The 22,861-nt window shown below is 34.4% G+C and overlaps 4 protein-coding genes across 6 annotated transcripts; 3 read left to right on the top strand and 1 right to left on the bottom strand.

Moving 5' to 3' along the window:
- The first annotated feature begins 3 nt into the window (after positions 1-3).
- Positions 4-3,250, top strand: LOC116113292 (ADP,ATP carrier protein 3, mitochondrial). Its single transcript, XM_031399436.1, has 3 exons — positions 4-152; positions 1,582-2,440; positions 2,729-3,250. Exons 2-3 carry the CDS (start codon positions 1,604-1,606, stop codon positions 3,026-3,028), a joined length of 1,137 nt encoding a protein of 378 aa, XP_031255296.1. The 5' UTR covers positions 4-152; positions 1,582-1,603; the 3' UTR covers positions 3,029-3,250.
- Positions 3,251-5,593: 2,343 nt separating this feature from the next.
- Positions 5,594-7,051, top strand: LOC116113307 (leucine-rich repeat extensin-like protein 4). Its single transcript, XM_031399456.1, has one exon. The coding sequence runs from the start codon at positions 5,610-5,612 to the stop codon at positions 6,873-6,875; it is 1,266 nt and encodes a 421-aa protein (XP_031255316.1). The 5' UTR covers positions 5,594-5,609; the 3' UTR covers positions 6,876-7,051.
- Positions 7,052-7,530: 479 nt separating this feature from the next.
- On the bottom strand, positions 7,531-15,159 carry LOC116113306 (transmembrane E3 ubiquitin-protein ligase FLY1-like). Of its 2 annotated transcripts, XM_031399454.1 has the most exons (15): positions 14,580-15,159; positions 13,738-13,810; positions 12,572-12,699; positions 12,032-12,147; positions 11,775-11,835; positions 11,256-11,322; positions 11,096-11,173; positions 10,823-10,980; positions 10,677-10,736; positions 10,439-10,532; positions 9,882-10,049; positions 8,903-9,231; positions 8,382-8,498; positions 8,125-8,289; positions 7,531-7,908 (listed from the first exon to the last, which is right to left on the bottom strand). In XM_031399454.1, the coding sequence occupies exons 1-14, from the start codon at positions 14,739-14,741 to the stop codon at positions 8,188-8,190; spliced, it is 1,713 nt and encodes a 570-aa protein (XP_031255314.1). In that variant the 5' UTR covers positions 14,742-15,159; the 3' UTR covers positions 7,531-7,908; positions 8,125-8,187. The 2 variants fall into 2 exon arrangements, with proteins under 2 accessions (XP_031255314.1, XP_031255315.1); XM_031399455.1 differs by lacking the exons at positions 13,738-13,810; positions 14,580-15,159 and adding an exon at positions 13,374-13,442 and having other exon boundaries at positions 7,535-7,908.
- A 1,032-nt stretch (positions 15,160-16,191) lies between these two features.
- LOC116113312 (RNA polymerase II subunit 5-mediating protein homolog) lies at positions 16,192-22,842 on the top strand. 2 transcript variants are annotated; one of them, XM_031399468.1, is made up of 11 exons: positions 16,192-16,461; positions 16,555-16,614; positions 17,000-17,167; positions 17,995-18,058; positions 18,818-19,083; positions 19,169-19,267; positions 21,221-21,254; positions 21,461-21,579; positions 22,303-22,344; positions 22,494-22,550; positions 22,640-22,842. In XM_031399468.1, exons 1-11 carry the CDS (start codon positions 16,255-16,257, stop codon positions 22,694-22,696), a joined length of 1,173 nt encoding a protein of 390 aa, XP_031255328.1. In that variant the 5' UTR covers positions 16,192-16,254; the 3' UTR covers positions 22,697-22,842. The 2 variants fall into 2 exon arrangements, with proteins under 2 accessions (XP_031255328.1, XP_031255327.1); XM_031399467.1 differs by lacking the exon at positions 21,221-21,254 and adding an exon at positions 19,401-19,434.
- Positions 22,843-22,861: the final 19 nt, after the last annotated feature.

Raw genomic sequence — 22,861 nt, 5'->3', positions numbered from 1 at the left:
TAAGTTTCAGTCCATGTGACAACAGTAATTTAAAACCTGAGCAGGGAGAAATGCGTCATTTGATAAACCCTAAATGTTGTCTTTAAATATCTCTTCTCTTCCATTTCGTTTTCCTCATTTTCAGGAGTTTTCACTCTGGGCGACCTACTCAGGTTCATTTTACTCTTAAATCATTTTATTTTTTATAGATCTAATGTCGTTTTATGTTCTCTCTGTGTAATCTTTTTGTCGTTTCAACTTGTCATCTTATAGTCGTTGAAGTTAACATCTTTGCTCTATTGGATCTTTATTTTTTGTGCTTGGTTGTTTAGATCTGTGCTCACTCTTATATGTTAATAGTTTAATTACTCTCTGTTTGGTTGACGAGAAATTACATGAAACTTAAGAAATGAAACGATCTGGAAATGGTCAGCTAAAGATCATGGTTGTACGCTTTTATTATAGTCAATGACATTTCTGTCACTGTTTCTGTTTTTTAAACCTGTGAAAGTTCTTATTTAAGTATCCTAACAATTGATTTTCCTGATCCAAATAATTAATTACCAGTGTCAAAATAATGACAAAAAATTGTTAGAATCGTGAAATTTTGGGAAACTACAAATACTTGAGCAGCGTAGAAAACTCTCGAGCACTAAGATTTCTTTCAGCTACTCGAGAAATTGCAAATTTCCAGTATGTGAACTCCACAACCAAATTCTGAATATTAATTACTCTTAGGTGATTTTGCAAACTACGATCATAATGTGAGTTTTACTGATCAGACGAGTTTAGTTAACAAGAGAGATGATCAAAATACTTGAAACCATGAAGTCTTCTCTGTACCACTTTAGATGAACTTGGTAATTTGTAGATCCTTTCCTTCTTAGTTTGTTTAAACAATGAACTAATCAATGTGATGTGTACAAATGAGAACAAGATAAGAGATGAGTGTGTTAATTGGTTTGAAGAGAAGTGAGGAAGTTCAAGTTTTAAGTGTTATAGAGGGTGAGTTTTTTCCTCTAAATGGGTGTATTGATAAATATTTAATGAATCATTAAGTAAAGCCATTTTATTAATTCCTGGTAAATGTTGTCATTTTTGTCCAAACCTTTTGAAAGTAATTGGGTGAGGGAAATGATAACAAATACGGCATATTTCATTGATTAATTTCGCAATATGAGGTGCAATTTATAAGAAATATTATTGTCTTGTTCATGTTTGACTTTGCTGGGTTCACGTGGTTGATGTTGCTGATCCTGCCATTGATTTTGAGTCAAAATGGGTGTTGCTACCTCATGTTGTCTCACGTAATCATTTTCAAAATGAAAGATTATTCATTTCAAACTTCAATACCTTTGATCTGGTGGAGGAATTGAAGCTGAGATGTTACTCCTGATTTTAAGTGCAGCTTTTTTATAGATAAGGAATTGATGGTTGTATTTAATCCAAACCAGAATGTGTTATTTAATAGATCATCCTTGTTACCTAAAATGGAAGGACCACATATGTCTTGTATGATTGATTGACAGTTGTGTACAGTGGAAAATTAATAACGTGTTTTGTTGGATATCTAAAATTTGTTGAACATATCTCCCTTTGCAGGTCACCGTCTTGAGCTTCTAACATGGCAGATGGATCACACCATCCATCAGTATTTCAGAAAATTCAGGGACAGTCCTACTTCGTTTCCAAGCTGTCCCCCAGTTTGCACACCCGTAATTATAATGTGACTGGTTATGTTAATGGAGGTTTGCAGAATTCTTTGCTGCCAACAAGACAGGGCAATGGCTTGGCACTTGCACCTCTTTCTCCCATACATGTACAAGCTCCATCAGAGAAAGGAGCCTATGGTTTTCTGGTGGATTTTCTTATGGGAGGAGTTTCTGCTGCTGTTTCCAAGACCGCAGCTGCTCCAATTGAGCGTGTTAAGCTTTTGATCCAGAATCAGGATGAAATGATTAAGGCTGGTAGACTGTCTGAACCATACAAGGGAATTTCTGATTGCTTTGCCAGAACTATGAAGGATGAAGGTGTCATTGCTCTATGGAGAGGAAACACAGCTAATGTTATCAGATACTTCCCTACCCAGGCCCTGAACTTTGCATTCAAGGATTACTTCAAGAGACTGTTTAACTTCAAGAAAGACAGAGATGGCTACTGGAAATGGTTTGCTGGGAACTTGGCATCTGGTGGAGCTGCTGGTGCTTCATCACTTCTCTTTGTTTACTCTCTTGACTATGCTAGAACTCGTCTGGCTAATGATGCTAAGGCGGCTAAGAAGGGTGGTGAGAGGCAGTTTAATGGTTTGATCGACGTCTACAAGAAGACAATCAAGTCTGATGGCGTTGCAGGGCTCTATCGTGGATTCAACATCTCTTGTGTTGGGATTATAGTGTACCGTGGACTCTACTTTGGAATGTATGACTCTTTGAAACCTGTGGTACTAGTCGGAGGGTTGCAGGTATGTAGAGATTTTGAATCGCTCATTTTGTTTGCTTATTGCATTATCCTATGTATCCCTCTATCATCACTCCTCAGATATTATTACTTCCATATGATGTTGATTGATGTTTGCTTATAGGTGCATTTCAGACCATATTGTTAGTTTAGAATTTGGCTTAGAGATTGGTTTTTTTTTTCATAAGAGCTGGTGGTGAACTTCAAAAATGTTTTAACTGATCCTTGATGGATATGTTGTGTTTGTTAGCAAAGCTGTATGCTTACATTTAGTAAATATTGGTGATTACAGGATAGTTTCTTCGCTAGCTTTTTACTGGGATGGGGAATCACAATTGGAGCTGGTTTGGCTTCATACCCCATTGATACAGTGCGAAGAAGAATGATGATGACCTCCGGAGAAGCTGTCAAGTACAAGAGCTCTCTGGATGCGTTTAGTCAGATTTTGAAGAATGAAGGTGCTAAATCACTCTTCAAGGGTGCTGGTGCAAACATCCTGCGTGCTGTTGCTGGTGCTGGTGTGCTTGCTGGTTATGACAAGCTGCAGGTCATTGTTTTTGGCAAGAAATACGGATCAGGCGGTGGTGGTTAATATATTTACGCAGGTTGGGGATGGTGCTCTTCTCAAGTTTGAATAATTTTGGATGAGCAAATAGTGTTTTTTTATGTTTCCCATTATTAGGGATTTGACATAAAGAGAATGTTATAGTCATCAAAGAACTATTTGAATTTGAAGTGTTTTTGTGCTTGAGCTCTAGACCGTAGTTTTCAGTTCTTTTGTTGAGAATAATCAAACAAATTTCTTTTGCAATTAGGGAATGCTTTATTTTCTAGTATTCTGCAATGATTATATGTTTTAACTATTTATTCTGTTTTATTTTTAATAGTCGGCGGCAGGTGAGGAGCAAATAGAGGCTTCCGATTTCAATTTTTAATAATTGATAGTCGCCATGAAGACGAGATAATGTTCATCTTGAAGCTGTGAACATTTTATCGTGCATCTTGTTCTTGTTGCAGCTTCTTGGTTTATTTTCTGCTATATTGCCAGTTGCCACATGGAAGCGGTGCTGATTAATTTTAACTAGGCATGATTTGAGTTCACGCGATGTTTTGTTTGCTTACTTAGCACACTTCTATGTCGGGTTTAAATAATTAATATTTAAATAACCAACCCGGTTGAAGCCTCACAGAGTTGCTGCGTCCCGGGTAGATTGGTTGAATTGGTTTGCTAGTCGGTCAAATCAAGTGTTAAATAGTTTAAAATTCAGCAAATATGCTGTTTTGAAAATTAGATTTTACAGGTTTGAAATTTTAGCAAATACACTCTAAATATAAATCGATGGTTGACTAGTTGGCAGTGGTGACACACCAAATGTAATTTAAATAATCTCCTGAGCTAATTCCCTAGAAAATCTATACAAGAATTGGTTGAAATTTATTCGATTTTGATCAAATCTCACCATTGTTGGCGTCCACAACAAGGCCAAACTTATCATTGTCGGCATCGACAACCCTTTCCATTATTACGAAAATACTTCCTTTAGCCTCTTGACCAAAACCCATCTCACCCTACCTCCGTTCACTTCGCCATCGTTGGCTTTTGCTAGGGGTTAATTGAATCGATTAATCGATTTCATGAATCAAACCAATTTTTTGGTTTAGGAATTTTCCTAAATTGAAACTGAACAAGTTAAGGGGAAAACCGGTTTTTTAGTTAACCAAACAACCAGTTAACCAATTAGTAAAAACTAGTTAACCGGTTTTGAACTGGTTTTAATTTAATATTTTTATAATAAACTGGTTATAAAACCGGTTTCGGTTAATCGGTTTCTATATCCTCCAAAATCGGTAACCGAATCCAAAATTTAGTTTTTTATTTTCTTTGAACCAAAACCAAACTGGTTTTTTTAGATAGTTGAAAATTCAGTTCGGTTCAGTTTTTACATTTTTTTTTAACATCCCTGGTTGTTGCCGCCGTCGTTGGTTTTTTTTTATTTTTTATTTCTAATTGATTCACTCATTGGAAATCACTTCCGTCGTCACCATTGCACTCATCAACCCTTCCTCTTAAAAAGCCTCAACATCTTGGCCTTCAATTGTTCGTTAATCGTCATCCCAAATTCTAGTGAATAGAAAAATTGGTAACCCGGCCTGATGAAGGCCCCAAGTCCCGATTGAACCGACTGGGTCGAGTCGGGTTTTAAAACACTATAAGTAACAATTTATTTTACAAAATCCATAATAGAAGCAGCGAAGGAAGTCTTTTGATATTCTTAACCAAGAGCATACACCAAATCATTTGGGTCGTCTGAACTCGCACTGAGAGTGAGTAGATCATTACAATATGGAACTGAGTTGAGACTACTAAAAGTAGCGGATGATTCGTAAACGAATAATAACTAGTTTCAAGATGCACATGAATTTCCAGATATGCGCAAGGGTTATAGCCAGATGGTCAAAACATGTAACCAATTCTAAGTGGATTTAGAAGAAAGATTAGAGTAGGGTTAGGTAATAGATTTTCTTAGGAACAAATAAATGAGGCACATGGGTCATGATTTCTGTCATGCAACGATTTAAGGTATATTTGAAAATGTGTAAAGATTCGTACTTCTAGACCCTTGAAGCATATAATGTTAATGTTTATCCCTTGAGTTTTAAGAAAATAATCCTCTTGTTTTATCTCAGGGGAGTTGAAGCTGTCTTTCTCTTGCTCCACTTTAAACTACTGTGAAAACTACAGATGGAAGGAGGCCAGTCTCTATCATGCGCATTGTCTTCCCTTCACCAATTTTGTCAAAGCTTATGGTCTGCAACTAATTTCCTTTTTTTATCCCATTACTTTCATCACCAGTTTTCTTTTCTTGCACTGGTTCTAGCCAAATGGAAAAATGAAAAACACAAGAAGACATAACGTTGGTCAGTGTGAATTGGTTTTTTGCTTATTCAGTCCAAACCTGTTTAAGTGACTTGTATTGGTTAACTGTCGCTATAACGGGTCGTTGTAACATATTCTTAGGATCTTATCATGTTTAGAAAAGAAATCAATGTGTTGATTGAGCATGAACAACATGATTAGAAACAAGACTTTTGATTTTCACTTGGAGGGAAAGACCTCTTACTTAAACAACCAAAGCTATGCTCTTTAGCATAAACCCACAATCCACAAACCAATGGCTTCACCTTTGTTTTCTGCTATCACTTCCCATGCCTTATTAATCATCTTATTTGTATACCTTTCTTCTATATCAAACAATCTTGCAGCAAAGCACAGCTACTCTTCCACTCACCACCATCACCGTTCCTCTCACAAGTCCTCCCCTTTTCGGAACGAGAAGCTTCACCAAGCTTATATTGCTCTCCAAGCATGGAAAAGAGTCATTTACTCTGATCCTTCAAATTTCACCTCCAACTGGGTTGGTCCTTCAGTATGTAACTATACTGGTATATATTGTGCAGCTCCTCCTTATAACCACAAAATCCGAGTTGTTGCTGGCATTGATCTTAATGGAGCTGATATTGCTGGGTTCCTTCCTGATGAATTAGGCCTCCTCTCTGACCTTGCACTCTTCCATCTCAATAGCAATCGCTTCTGCGGCATTATCCCAGAAACTTTATCAAATCTTTCATTCCTTTATGAGCTTGACCTTAGTAATAACAGATTTGTTGGCCCTTTCCCTCGTGTTGTGCTCTCTCTTCCAGCTCTAAACTATCTTGACATCCGTTTCAATGAGTTCGAAGGGCCATTACCTCCAGAACTTTTTAATAAGAAACTTGATGCAATATTTGTTAATAACAATCGCCTTACCAGTATGATTCCACCAAATTTTGGCGCAAATAATTCAGCATCTGTTGTGGTAATTGCCAACAACAAATTTGGTGGGTGCTTGCCACCAAGTATTGCCAAACTGGCTGATACTTTAGAGGAGCTGCTAGTGACCAACACTAGTTTGTCAGGGTGTTTGCCACCAGAAGTTGGTTATCTCTACAAATTGAAAGTGCTGGATGTGAGCTTCAACAATTTAGTTGGTCCTATACCTTATAGCATTGCGGGGTTAGCTCAATTGGAGCAACTAAATTTTGCACATAACACGATGACTGGTATTGTGCCAGAGGGAGTTTGTGTTTTGCCAAACTTGGCAAATTTTTCATTCTCTTATAATTTCTTCTGTGAAGAGCAGGGGATTTGCAGCAACTTGACGTCAAAACGTATAGTGTTTGATGATCGCAGGAACTGTTTGCCGGAGAGACCGCTCCAGCGAAGTAATAAAGTATGTCAGCCTGTGCTTGAGCATCCTGTTGAGTGCTTTGAGCAACACTGCAATGGTGGTGGTGTTAGTAGTTCTGGACCCTTTGGTGGTTCAGTTGCTTTGGTTCCAACAGCAATGCCAACAGCTGCACCCATGTTTTCACCTTCAATGGCTCCTACCCATACGTAAATAAGAAAATGTAAGATTGTTGATAACTCTGTAAAACCAAAAATAAGATCCAAACTTTCTTGGCTTAGCCTATTATCATGTAAATATATATCATGTTCATTTCTTTAAAGTTTGTACACGGGTGTTTCATGTGTGTAATGTAATCTTACAGAAATTCATTAGTTTTCATTTGCTTCCCTGTACGTTAATTTCAAGCTTCTGTTGTTTCCATGTCTCTTATTAGGTGGAAGACTATTATTGAACTCATCAAATTTCGGTATCATTAATGCAGAGTAATATTCTCAAGAACAAGCTTTAAAAGTCCTCTAATGGCCAACCAAAACTCCTACACACCATTTCCCCCTTAAAAAAAAAAAAAAAAACCACTTTGTTACGCCAGTTTTATCCAAGTAATTCTATACCATTTTGCACTCTTTGAATAAGAAACCATTCTCTGAAAGATCCTAGCTTTTGTGTTTTGTTGGGTCTCGAAAATCTTTTCGACAAGATATATATATATGCCATATTAGTATACAGAGAAGGCAGTTCTTCTTTATTATACAAGTAACATACATATAATGTTTATGTTTGAAAATCAATAAACTAAATTTTGTCTAATACACGTGGTAATAAATAAAATTAGGTGAATATCAAAGGGATAATGTTTTGTACCCATCTCATTTCTGATTTTTATTTGAGAAATCCCTCCAAAAGAGTTGCCCAGCTTGTAAGTATGTGGCTTGCGTCATTGACGTGGTCAGTTAATCCTGTTTAAGAGTTGATTAATCATGAATATTTGACTAAAACACATGGGTTTTATTATTTTTAATAAGGTTCTCTACATCAACTTTTTTTTAACATTTTGTTTCTTCTAAAAATTTTAAAATACAGAGAAAAAATGAATCAAGTCAAAAGTAAATTTCATTGGAAATAAATCCCTATGCTACATATAATACAAGATATGCTAACTGCTGTGACTTTTTCAAATTGGTTTGGAGTACTCCACCCATCTTCTAAACATGTGTTTCAGCAAAATATGGGGCTTTTAGCCAACCTGAAAACAAAACGTAGAAATGTGACTAAAAATCAGCATGGGAATCAACAATAGCAACTAGATTGATATCTAAATTTACACAAGAGTGACAAATTCTGGTAAAAAGAAAGTAAGAAAAACGACTCACTTCTCAGAAATTGAAAAATCCCTTAGAATTTAATACCTAATAGGTAAAAATAGTTAAAAGACTTGATGGATTTGAGTCCAGTCATTTACCAAAGTTAACAGATTGTGCAGGACAATTGATCCTATGTAAATATAGACAGTGAAATAATCTCTCTAGGCTGGTGGCAGAGGACGCCGGCAAGTTGGGCATTCCATCTTTATATCCATCCATCTTTGTAAACAAACCGAGTGGAAAAAATGTTCACATGGCGTCACCTGTTAGATAATTTGTAACTTTATGTTTACTACCCCAAGAAAAAAGATCTATAAAAGCAACTATTTATAAAATAATAATACTGATAATATACCATGCAATCAGTAGAACGCTGTGTAAGATCAATGGCAGTCATGCAAATGACACAGTCTGTAAAATGATCAGTATCATGATCAAATCGCCTATAATAGCTATATTTCTCAGGTAGGATCTGCAAATCATGAAACCAAGCTTTAGGTAGTTGTCAAACATATGTCACAGCAACGAAATTAAGTTTTTTGTTTAGAACCTTAATTGCAAAAAAGCACAACTCAACTGAAAACAGGTGTTATTCAACACATACAAATTGCCACACATTCGCTTTTTTTTTTTTTTTTTTTTTTCAAAAAAATGCAGGGAAAGCTGAGTTCTAATCCCCAAAATGATGGAAAATAAAGGACCCATTGAGCACAAAAATTAATTATTTTTATGTTCTACCTGGAATGAATGGTAGTTATACTGCCTTATGAAAACAGAAACTTGATACATATATTTGTGCATCTCAAATCAGTTAATTAACTAAAAAATACAAAAAAAAGATTTTGCATGAGGAAAATAGCCAGAGTTACATCCAACCTGACGAGGAATGAACCATCGTGATCCAAGGTAGTGCTGAAGTAGAAGAATTGAAGCTTGCAGTCCAATAAATACAATCAAGCAGATACACCAATTCTGATCAGGCTTAATGCGCATGAAGTTGTGAGGGCATCCAAATATATATAATGGGATTGTCAGCCGTGTAACACTTATGCCTAAAATGTAGTGAGGATGCAAAAATTTTCTTGAATCACGTACAACATTGGTAATTATTTGAGGTATCCAAAATGAGTACATAAGGAGAAGAATAGGTCGCAGAAAATTGTGAAATTCGTACATAACCAGAATGCCTCCCAAAAGGATCCCATCTGCATATAGCAACAAATAGTGGGATCAAATTTGTATGACAATTTTAAACAAGTGAGTTCCAATCAACATGTTGCAAAACGTTTAGGAATGGCAAAGAGTAGTTAAAAAAAAGAAAAAAGAAAAATAAGCAGGAGGCTAGTGAAAAACTTATATCCCTTATGATCTTGAATAGTGTATAACTAAAACCGGTATAAAAGAGCTAGAATGCCATATAAATAAAAGAACAGTTAAAAAAAAAAATATTTCTCCTGAATAGTCCAGCATTTAAGCTTGAAATTAAATGTCAAGTAACCCTGGTACTCTATAATTGAAACCTGAGTGTCCTTTCAACATAAGTTGCAAACAATCTTATTGCCAGATCAATTAAATGTATATATAGACAATTAAATATGATCATGAAACAGAATTTTGTTTTTGGATGCTTATGACCGAGGGCGAAGATGAATGCTTTCAACATTTCTAAATAACATGTCTGTGAAGCGTCTTGATTTAACACACAATCACACCAAGTTTGTGAAGGTGTCATCAGTTCCACCTTTATAAATGAAACTTTATCCACAAATCAATGAGTAGCTGAAGTAGAAGGTAGAGACCTACATGTAGCATTTGATTTACTAAATCAAACTTTAAATAATATAACAGCACTTACAGAAACGACTATATAGAACTGATAGTTCACGCCTCATGGTCTCCCAACCTTCGCCATTATTCATGGGTCGACTTGCCTTCCATATAGCAAGAAGATATCTCATCTCAAAAATTGAGAAGACTACAAACTTGAAAAACGCAGCCGTCGCAAAAGCATTAAACAAGGATTCTGTAAGCCAAAAAAAAAGCTCCACTTAATTAATGGAAAGGAACCAATTATTAGCAAAGATTGATCAAAGAAAAATTTTCCATGATCATTTGAACAAATCAGATAAAAGGTGGTTGTGCAGTATCAGATACAGGAAATATTTGCAGATATAACAGAAGTCACAACTTGTGCATTGTGTACACCAAAGAAGAAAAAGGTAGTAAGCATATACAAATAAAAGTGCAACACATGTATTATTTATGCTAATCTGTATTTGAGAGGAGAAAGCATCAGTGTGCATTTCATCTATACTAATACATTAAGCTCCTCTCTGATTTGGTCTCAACTGATATTGCAATATGTTTTTGAGCAAAAGCAACCAAGTTGCACTGCTTATTTTCTGTACTTACCAACTAGTATTCCTGCAGTCAGATGTAATAGGCAAAGATATGCATCCATGATAGCCTGTTGCCCTATCATTAAAATTGAAACTTTGGCAGCACCCTGATAAAGGCAGATCAGAGCCATATTACTTATGTTAAATGATGAAACAGCAAGATACTGAAAAAAAAGTATTCTTATTATAAATGACATCATGCAGGTCCCTAAATTATTGTTACTAAAAATTGTACAGAGCAATTTTCTTACAGATTGAGTATTGCTATGTTCCATCTGCCGAATCAACAAAAGAACCTGAAGGAAAGAAACCTGAGCGAAAATTGTCAAGGAATTCATCCAAAACTAGATAACGACACGGTGATGAGCTGCAAGAGCAATGATATAGAAAAGGATACAAAAGTGACCATTAAAGTATAGTTCACTGCTTTGTTATAGTAGACCTCAATGTTGACAGAAGTGGCATTTATAAGTAAAGGTGAGAAGCAATCCCCATCATCATCCACTGCAGGACTCTCCATTAGTCCTTCTATGTGATAACGATCACGATCACTCTCTGTAAGAATGTCAGCAATAACAATAACTTAAGCATTCAACAGAGCGCAATACACAACTTTATTTCTCAAAAGAAAAGTAAAAAATGTATTCATATGCCACGGAAACTCAAATACCATGTTGTGAGGATGAGATCCGTGAAATTTGTGCAGCAATTTCTATATTACAATGTTTCTCCATCTCATAAATTGGTGCTGCACCCAAAAAATATAAGATTTAACTACAAGGTCGTAGTATATAAAACATAAAAGTCAAAGTGAATGTAGACAGTATTACAATTTTTCCTTCTCCATATTTTCTCTCGCGGAGATTCTTGGAACACCTGAGATGAGAAAACTCCAAGCTGTTCAAAGAATCAGAAGCAACATCAATAAAGATATTCACAAAAAACACTGATATTGTGATCAGTTCAATACATCTCAAAAGGCAAGTCATTGTCAAATAGGAGATGAGCTTAATTCTGTAGGTTATTCAGAACAAACCCCTATGCCCATAAAATTTAAAACAAAAAGACAAAAAACATATACAAAAGCATAAAACAGATTCAGATACTCATCCCACAAAAACCCAACTGTCAAGAACATATGACTCAAGTCCAACCCTGTAATAATAAAATCAGGGTATGTCAATTATGTAGTACTAGTTTATGATAATTAGTTAACATCAAGTCAAATTAATTAAACTCATAAGGTCAATTCACAACCACCTTTGCAAGGTAAGTTGTCCTAAATCCATATACTATAGCATGAATATGAGAATTCCAAGTATCACTGATGACTAAATAAGAAATGTTACCAAATGATATGGATTTGACAAAATATAATCTTCTTCTTGGTTCAAATCTCCCTCTTTTCCACTGCAATAGTGTATAGTAGAACATTAGAGTTTGAAATGCAACTAGCAAACCACCTAACCTAACCAAATTAACGGGAAGACAAGTGAAAAGTGGAAACCCTGCATTGAATATTTGATAGATGCTCTAGGAAGAACTTTTAAAGGACAATGTCCTGATAAATTAAAAGCTAATAACCTACAAAATCCACAAGACTTACCTGTTAGCTACCATTCGAAGTTGTCTAAAAGGCCATATATATACACCTTCTACTCTGATTTGAGCACCACCAACATTATGCTCGTTATCAAACACATCATGGAATATAATTACACCCTGTAATAAACGACATAAACGAAAAATAATAATATAATTGGTGCAAGAGCTTCAAGGAACACAACTTCAGAAAATCAGAACATGCCTCCATCACATAATGTGACCACTTTTTCTCAATTATAAAAGATGAAGCAATATTTATCCAATCACTGTAGCAAACTAAAGGTTTGTGAAAGCCCAAGATGGCTAATTATTACACATAAAATAAAGCAATCCCATCCATATCAAGGAAATAAAGGCACTTCTGAATGATGAAAATTGCAGTCTCAAGGCCCATTTTAACAATGTTTTGTACAAACATGAAACCAAAAATTATTGTCAAAGTATGGAATGACTAAGAAATGCGGAAGAGCTATTATAAATTAGAAACCACACAATAACTATGGATGATGAGTTATTATAAACAAAGGTTCTATTCCCTCACCTGAACGTAATGTACACCAGTTATTTTTGTTGGGGTGCTAACTAACTCAATGATGGAATTTCCATTTGATTTACTGAAATCTGGAAACTTGGAAGAGCTATTTGTGGAATCTAGAAATTTCCAAGCTCCTGCAACCCATACGTGCAAATATATAAGTAGTCAGATCAAAATAGCAGTAAACTAGAAGATCAAATATATTATGTTTTCAACTGACCGTATAAGTCATCAGTAATATTAAGCCCAGATTTCCAAATGCCAGGATTTCCAAAAACAAAAAAACAAAAAAAAAAAAAAAAAAAAAAAAATTCACAAATTAAATTTCAATTTCTTCTACTGAATTGAAACTGACAAAAAGCAACTTCTGATGCACAGGTAGATGCAAGGCCTAAAAGTATTGACCAGTTCAAAAAACAGTGTATTCAACAACATTTCAAGACTAGTAAGGAACAGTAATCCGAGACAATAAACATTAAAGAGTAGTGTAGCAAACTTTAAAGATTGGTTTATTGTCCAACGAATTCTAAACTAGAGGCTACGTCCAAACCATACAACATTGCTAGCCAAGGAACTTTGGTAATGGTTGCAAGGAAATCATCATCGCATCCATTGAGAGTAACCATGCAAGTACCAGAATTGAGGGTTATAATATTATTGGGAGATTATAAGAAATCTACAAAAGAAAGATATAGCTAGATTAGCCATACACCAATGAAAAAATCAAGAATTTTAGCAATTTTATAGAAGGCAAACAATTTAGATAATAACTAACTAGACTGGATAAAATAGTATATAACTTACAAACCTCGGTAAGTTCCTGTTATGTTCCATGGAGAAAATGGACCCAATTCATTATCATCTTTTCTAACAAACAGCCACTGAAAAAAAAAATCAACAATAAGTGACAAAATGAGTTTATTTTGAATCAGATTTCTCAGTAATGAAAAGGTAAATTCAGCCTTACAAAAAAATAATACTTTCCTCCAGCTATCATAAAGATAGAAAAATCTAAACATAACTGGTGGCTCAAGTAATATGAAACGAANAAAGATTTAGCTAGATTAGCCATACACCAATGAAAAAATCAAGAATTTTAGCAATTTTATAGAAGGCTAACAATTTAGATAATAACTAACTAGACTGGATAAAATAGTATATAACTTACAAACCTCGGTAAGTTCCTGTTATGTTCCATGGAGAAAATGGACCCAATTCATTATCATCTTTTCTAACAAATAGCCACTGAAAAAAAAAATCAACAATAAGTGACAAAATGAGTTTATTATAAATCAGATTTCTCAGTAAAGAAAAGGTAAATTCAGCCTTACAAAAAAATAATACTTTCCTCCAGCTATCATAAAGATAGAAAAATCTAAACATAACTGGTGGCTCAAGTAATATGAAACAAAAAACATTACCAACAACAAAATTTATCAACAATTATTTGCTGCACAACTCAACCAGGGACTTTATCAAGCAATCAGGTGATACTGAATGATAGAACTGATGCTAGAAAAATGAAAGTTAACCATAATTTCACCGGCCTCTCACCATTCTTGTCCAAAGAATCAATGCATTATAATGCTGTTGTACTACTAGACTCCACATTTCCCACAATGCATAACGAGACAACCCACTATCACATAACCAGTGAAACCCCATAAAAATAAAAGCAGAAAATGAAATTATATCCTATTTTCACTACGCCACCAAAACTAGAAACTCACACAAATGCAGAACAGATACAACCCACTATGACATATCCAGTCAAACCCATCAAAATGAAGTCAAAAACGAAAAATACAACATCATTTCACCATGGCAGCAAATTAAAAACTCAAACTCAAAACAAACCATTGAATTTGACATGATGAACAACAAAACAAACCAGCAAAATCTGCATTTTCACATCCACAATAACCATCTTTATCCTACATTCTCCTCAAACACAAACGACAAAAACCAAATAAAACTACGATTAACCCAAACAAAGAAACTAATAAGTACCAACCTCATCGCCCCACGAGCGAGCCCGCTCCCTTAACGGTCTGAGAGCCCCAACAGGCTGTAAAACTGCAAAACCAAACCATAATCCAAAAAGAACCCGAACCAAAAACCCTAATTTCCTCCTCCTTTGAAACCACATAGAACCCAAAAATTGCCGAGCGAACATATCAAACCCCAGTTGAAAAACAAAAGAATTCAACACAAATTAAAGTCCGGAACAGCACGTAGCTTAACAAACTGACGATCTTGAACAACAAGAACGGAAGAAAATGACACAATCCCACCTCTCATGAATAAGTATTGCTTCAAGTGGAATCAAACAATTGAAGTAATAATCAAACAAACACATAAAACATGAGTCAGATAATCGAAAGTGAGAGCTCAACTGACTCAAAAGTTATTAATTTAAAAAGCAACTAACTAATAAACAATGATATTGAAAGCCTTCACTAGAAGATTTTGTACATCTTAAGTATACATAATAAGTAGATGGAAGGTGGGTTTGGGGAGTTGGTTCTCAAACTAAGCTTTGGTTGTTTCATTTGTTGATCGTCGTTGACAATTTGACATGTTTCTGAACTTTTTGTTTGGTAAATGGAGGTCACTGTGAGAGCGAGACTTTGCTTTGGGGAATGATAGTTTAAACACGCGCTTCTGGTAGTACCCATCGCACGCGCCCTACAAATAATACTATTAACAGATTAACTAGTTTTACAAAGACATATTCAAAGGGAGTTTTACAAAGAGGATATATAAAGATAATCCATATTATGATTTTTCTCTTTCTCTTTTTCTGTTTTTTCTTTATTTTTTTCTTCCGAATGATGTTACTTTATAACCCTCTTTGTATATGTCTTTGTAAGAATAACATTTTTCTTAGATTAAATTAATAGCATGAACAACATGAAATTATAAACTCATGGTATCGACGTGACTCGTGAGTTCAATTCATTTGAACATCAAACTTAATTAGAGATTTATAATGGTAAGAATATCTTAAACATGATATTTAGCACTATAATAAATATGATATAATAGATTTATATATAAATACATTTAATTGTTATAAATAAAATTAGACCCGTGAGATATATAAAGATTGAATCAAATTAAGCTATAGTTTATATGATACGTGGATAACTATTTAGTATTTACTGTCAATAAATTAACGGTAATGTTGTGACTTGGCCAAAATTATTCAATATTTGATGCATATTAGGTTAGCAAATCAATATAAACTATCTCAATCACACTGTTATTATCGGAAAGACCCACATTATTTTCATTTTTTATCATATTTAAAACTGGGTTTATCATTAGTAATTGATAATAATTTGTTAAAAACTTTTCTTAATAACAAAAGTACCCTTCAACATTTTTGCCCTTTCACTATTGGTATTTCAAAGAATCGTGTTAAACACAAAAAGCACAAGGGCCAAAAAGTTTTTATCCCCTTCTACAAATATAGAGAATTTACTTTTACGGTTTTACCCTCCAAAAATAGCAAAAAGGGAAGAGAGTAGACAGTCAAGCTCAAAACGCAAGGAAGGTAGTCGTTTCTTCTTTCTACTAGGTATGATTATGAACGAAGCGCTGCGTTTTGATTTAGTCTTTCTCTTCCGTCTTTTAAACCCAAAACCCCCCTCCTTCTAAAACTCAGTGCAGAGTAACGATCAACAATGGAGGAGCCAATAAAGAAAGGAACGGTGACGTCACTCTCGTCAATGTTTCCCGCAGAAGACGCGCAGAAAGCAGCGAAGCGCGTGCAGGATACTATTACAGAGAAACAGCAGGAGCTCGACAGAGTAAATGAATTCATCGCCGATAACACAAACCTCATCAACTTCGTCCAGAAACTTCCAGAAGAACTCCACCACGATATTATGGCAAACCATTTTATGACCCATCAGACACTCCAAATGTGTGTTTCTCTTTCTATGTGTAATTTTTATTTTTAAACTTTTTTTTTCTTGTTGTAGGTTCCATTTGGGAAAGCGGCGTTTTTTCCTGGACGTTTAATACACACCAATGAAATTCTGGTAGCATTTTATTACTCTTTCTTTAATAATTCTAAATATCAATGTTGCGTTTGGGACCTCCATAAGAGCTTTGAGCTATTTTGAAGTGTCTAATTGAATTAGATAAAAAAGGCTTTTTAAGTGTATGAGAGCATTTGGAGTGGTTTTGAAGCGGCATTTTTCTTCAACTTTTTAGAAGGTGCTTTTTGGGTGCTAAAAAAAATTGAGAAAGCAGTTTCATGTGTCTTAATAGAAGTACTACTTGAAATTGCCTTCCTTTTTTTTTCTTTTTTTCTTTTCCTTTTTTTAAGCATTACGAGATCCACCTTTATTAGATGGATAAAAAATGGATTTGAGGAGTGTGCTTGGGAATTCGATACAAAAATTTTAGTTACTGTGGTTGTAGGTTCTTTTGGGAGAAGGGTATTATGCTGACAGAACATCAAAGCAAACTGTTGAGATTTTGAAGAGACGGGGAAAGGATTTAGAGTCCCAAGCTGATTCTCTTAAGGCCATGATGAAGGATCTTCAAGCTGAGGCTTCATTCTTCAATGCGACAGCATCTGAAGCAGCAGTGAGTTTTGCAGTTGTTCTTTGGTTACTAGAAATTTTTTTATGGTGGTTGTCGTTAATCTTATACCATTCATAAGAAATTTCGGTTTCTAGGAGGCTTAATTGGGCTTAGTTAATCAGTTAGAAGTCCTGTTACCCTTTGGTGTGTCAGGGGCTCTAATGAGTGATACACTTTCTCACATGATACAAACACTCCAATGTCTCAGGATGCTAGATTCATAGATATTTGATTTGGGAGTTTGATGCTTTTCATCTTTATTTTCTAGATGAAAATAATTCTCTTTCTTAGATTTTAAGAATAGATGATTCCAATATGTTTCATTAATCGAGGATTCCCGATTAAACATCTGGGTGTTACCATGTTGTATGTGATCACAGAGAATAAGGAAACAAAATTCCCTTCAGCTTTGATTGCATTCCAAGCTTCAAAATACTGTACCTTCATCACAGCAAGTGCAGAAAGTGCTAGCTATTAAAATGGTGTATTGTGCAATTTGACATACATTAAACAATCATAGGAAACAGTGCATTGTTTATCTTATATGGATTAAATAACTCTATAAAGAATAAGGTTTAATGGTGAGGATCTAAAGCATGAACATGTATCAGATTTTCATCAATCAGATTACCGAGAACCCCAAATCATCCATACAAATTAAAAAATTGAAGGTCAATAAGTTGATTATTATAGAATTTAGTTTTGACAAGTTTCAACTTTCTTTTGGTTTGACCAAACTGTTTATCAGTTGCTCCTGCAAATATTCACCCATTTGTGTTGTTTCTCTCAACACTAATAGTTACTGCTTGATATATAATTATATATAACAGGAGGGTCTTGTGGAGATAAGGGAAGAATATTTGGAGGAAAAATCTGAAAAGACATCTGAATCAGGCATGTTCTTGCTTTTTGTTTGTTTTTTTTAGTTGCTTGGTATTAGAAGTTTGGACTCAAGTTTAGTCATTCAAGTGTTTGGTGGATTTATTGATTTTTTAAATGTCACTGCTGACCAGTTTTCTTGGTCTCTTTCCTCCCCTTTCGTTAATTAACTACATGATTAAGTAACAAAATTAACCAGTTTGAATTTAATTAACAAAACAAAGCATTATTCAAAAATTTAGTTTTATCTTTCAATTTGATTGCAAAACTATATTTTGATTGAATTCTCATCCAGCTAGATTCTATAACATGATATTATGTTACATAAAAACTGTTTATAGAGAAACTGTTAATGTTCATCTGAAGGCAAACTTGGTATTTCTAGAGAAGAAGGGCAAATGATATCCTCCTCTTTCTTGTGATGTTGAATTTTACTTTATTTAAAACAGCTGAGCATATGCTTATGTTTTTCTTGCATTGAATTCCAAATATAATGAATGAACATAGAAGCATTATGCATAAATGCATGTTTGGTTTTCTTCATTGCATTAAATGCAGATGCAACATGCAAGCAGTGAACTAATTGAATTTTGGAAGTTGACAAGTGGCTGTGGCCACACCATTTTCCAAAGGTCTTAGACTTCTAGGATTTTTTTGATCCTTGATTTATTCTCAGTGTCATAGACAGCTTGTTTATGTTATTTAAATGGCTCACATATATCTTTTCAGAAGAAAAAAAAAAATTCATGGTTGAGATGTCAATATCCGTTTCAGGTCTACCAAAACAAGATTCTAGTCTCTCTGAAGCAAACAACTTTAAAGATGAAGATGAAGATGAAGAATATGCTCGTATTATGTCCAGGTTAGATGAACTTGAGCTTGAAGAACTTGCCGCTGAAAGTGACAATTGGGATGATGACGGTAAACAAAGTAATACTGCTGAAAATGACAATGACAGTGACGAAGACAAGCAAGCTAAAGCTGATTTTGATCCATTTCCGGATCAGAGTTCATTTGATCATAATCTTAGACATCCACAGGTATTGCTTTTAATTTGTTGTGTTGGTTAGAGATGGTAAAGCAGTTGCTTTGATTTTGTCCTAATTATGCTGAATGATCGCACAGGAGTTTATCTCAACCAAACCACTCCAGCAGACAAAAGAAATTACCACCTCTGAACAGTTCTCTGATAATCATTACCAGCAGAATTTTACTGATCAATCTGTAAGAGAAGCAAATCCTCAAATTCTCCTCTGCTTTAGTTCGGTCAATCTTTTATCAGCTACTAATAAGAAGTTGTTGAATCATCTTTTATACTTATTGAGTCATTAATTTTTTGGAAAATTTTTAAACACAGTGTACAGGATTGACAGTGCAGGCTGTACCAAAAGGTAAATTTAGTTATGAAATCGCTNTTAAAATGGTGTATTGTGCAATTTGACATACGTTAAACAATCATAGGAAACAGTGCATTGTTTATCTTATATGGATTAAATAACTCTATAAAGAATAAGGTTTAATGGTGAGGATCTAAAGCATGAACATGTATCAGATTTTCGTCAATCAGATTACCGAGAACCCCAAATCATCCATACAAATTAAAAAATTGAAGGTCAATAAGTTGATTATTATAGAATTTAGTTTTGACAAGTTTCAACTTTCTTTTGGTTTGACCAAACTGTTTATCAGTTGCTCCTGCAAATATTCACCCATTTGTGTTGTTTCTCTCAACACTAATAGTTACTGCTTGATATATAATTATATATAACAGGAGGGTCTTGTGGAGATAAGGGAAGAATATTTGGAGGAAAAATCTGAAAAGACATCTGAATCAGGCATGTTCTTGCTTTTTGTTTGTTTTTTTTAGTTGCTTGGTATTAGAAGTTTGGACTCAAGTTTAGTCATTCAAGTGTTTGGTGGATTTATTGATTTTTTAAATGTCACTGCTGACCAGTTTTCTTGGTCTCTTTCCTCCCCTTTCGTTAATTAACTACATGATTAAGTAACAAAATTAACCAGTTTGAATTTAATTAACAAAACAAAGCATTATTCAAAAATTTAGTTTTATCTTTCAATTTGATTGCAAAACTATATTTTGATTGAATTCTCATCCAGCTAGATTCTATAACATGATATTATGTTACATAAAAACTGTTTATAGAGAAACTGTTAATGTTCATCTGAAGGCAAACTTGGTATTTCTAGAGAAGAAGGGCAAATGATATCCTCCTCTTTCTTGTGATGTTGAATTTTACTTTATTTAAAACAGCTGAGCATATGCTTATGTTTTTCTTGCATTGAATTCCAAATATAATGAATGAACATAGAAGCATTATGCATAAATGCATGTTTGGTTTTCTTCATTGCATTAAATGCAGATGCAACATGCAAGCAGTGAACTAATTGAATTTTGGAAGTTGACAAGTGGCTGTGGCCACACCATTTTCCAAAGGTCTTAGACTTCTAGGATTTTTTTGATCCTTGATTTATTCTCAGTGTCATAGACAGCTTGTTTATGTTATTTAAATGGCTCACATATATCTTTTCAGAAGAAAAAAAAAAATTCATGGTTGAGATGTCAATATCCGTTTCAGGTCTACCAAAACAAGATTCTAGTCTCTCTGAAGCAAACAACTTTAAAGATGAAGATGAAGATGAAGAATATGCTCGTATTATGTCCAGGTTAGATGAACTTGAGCTTGAAGAACTTGCCGCTGAAAGTGACAATTGGGATGATGACGGTAAACAAAGTAATACTGCTGAAAATGACAATGACAGTGACGAAGACAAGCAAGCTAAAGCTGATTTTGATCCATTTCCGGATCAGAGTTCATTTGATCATAATCTTAGACATCCACAGGTATTGCTTTTAATTTGTTGTGTTGGTTAGAGATGGTAAAGCAGTTGCTTTGATTTTGTCCTAATTATGCTGAATGATCGCACAGGAGTTTATCTCAACTAAACCACTCCAGCAGACGAAAGAAATTACCACCTCTGAACAGTTCTCTGATAATCATTACCAGCAGAATTTTATTGATCAATCTGTAAGAGAAGCAAATCCTCAAATTTTCCTCTGCTTTAGTTCGGTCAATCTTTTATCAGCTACTGATAATAAGTTGTTGAATCATCTTTCATACTTATTGAGTCATTAATTTTTTGGAAAATTTTTAAACACAGTGTACAGGATTGACAGTGCAGGCTGTACCAAAAGGTAAATTTAGTTATGAAATCTCTATGATTTTTTTTTTTTAAATTTTTATAGTGCATTCAGGCTTCAGGAAAGTTTGCTAATACCCACTGCTAATTAGAGATAAATTAGGGAGCCAGTTGTATTAGTATCCACATCAACCAACTGTTGTTACACCATTTCAGCTTTTGTGTATGGATGAAGCGATTTCTTTGTTTTCTCTCTTTCAGATGCCATGTCACATGGCAAAGCTTTAGCACACAATGCAAATTACATTTCTGCTGAGCAGTCATTAGTGCTTCCTGAAGGGACGGAGAATGTTGGGACAATGTCTTCATCAGGAAAGGAGGTATTTAAAGTTTATGTTCAAACGTAGTAAGGGCTTGCTGGTTTTGTGCTTTAGTGTCATTGTCATGTAATTTTTTTTCCAGGCAGCATAAATGTATTTATTTATTTTAATTTTGAAATTGTAGCTAAAAATTGATGCATATTTTTAGCATACATCAATACCAGATTGGGTTGAAATCAAATGAATCGAAGATTCATTATCTTGTAACTAGATGCAAATTTTGTATATCTTCATCAAGTTATGTTGTCATATTGTGCAAACATATACTGTAGACCATCTATTTCAAAAGCTTGTGAGTGCAAAATGTTGTATATCTGGAGTCCAAAATGTTTTGAATTCTTTTAGTTACCACTGCAATTTGTAGTAATGTTTTGAATTCTTTTAGTTACCACTGCAATTTGTAATTTTGTCTAATTTTCATCTGGCATGAAAAGTTGAAAATGCTATTTTTTGAAGTCCGTTATTACTTGCTGCTGAACAGTGCATCTTTGCTGGTGTGTGCGGATGCCCACAATTCATGTTGCACTGGCATTTAGGAAACAAGGGGAAATTAGAAAGAAAGAGAATTTGATTTTCTTTTTTTCGCAACTTATGATCATACTTCTTTAGAAATTTCTGCATTAGTAAGAAGTTATCATTGTGTTTGCTATAATAAATAAACATTCTTGCATATTGTAAACAGCTGGCCCCCCAAGTTCCCTTACCATACTTTTATCTTAACAGGTGTCTGCCCAGACTTCCAAAGCAGGGTTTGACAGTGGCAAGGTATGTTTTCACTACTCTTCCATGTCAGCTCATGGATTTGAAACATTCCTTACTTTATGAAGAAACAAAAAGGAAGGGTTATGAACCATGGGAAAAAAAATTAAAGTATGTGAAATTTACCCATTTCGAACATGATTTGTTTTTTGCAGGCTTTTACAGGCTCAATTGTAGAGCACACTCACAATATACATACAAGTACCGAGAAGGTATTGCTTACCCATGCATTATTTTTGACATTGTTGATGTTTGTATGTTTTTTGACTTCAAATTCTCATCATGGTTTCGACTACTGCAGCCTTCTGGCACCCAACCTTCAAAACCGGTTTCCAGATTTAAGATGCAAAGAAAGTAGCTGTTCATGTGTTAAAATATGGAGATTTAAGATGCAAAGAAAGTAGCTGTTCATGTGTTAAAATATGGAGAGATGTGGGGTTTATACTTGTAATTTTGAACAGGAACAAATTATTCTGAACAATCTTTAATTTAAATTTACACTTTCTACTATCTGAAATTACTT

This window comes from Pistacia vera, unplaced genomic scaffold (genome assembly GCF_008641045.1).
Source record: "Pistacia vera cultivar Batoury unplaced genomic scaffold, PisVer_v2 Contig678, whole genome shotgun sequence".
Classification (NCBI taxonomy): Eukaryota; Viridiplantae; Streptophyta; class Magnoliopsida; order Sapindales; family Anacardiaceae; genus Pistacia; species Pistacia vera.
This window is presented reverse-complemented; position numbering and strand designations above follow the sequence as displayed.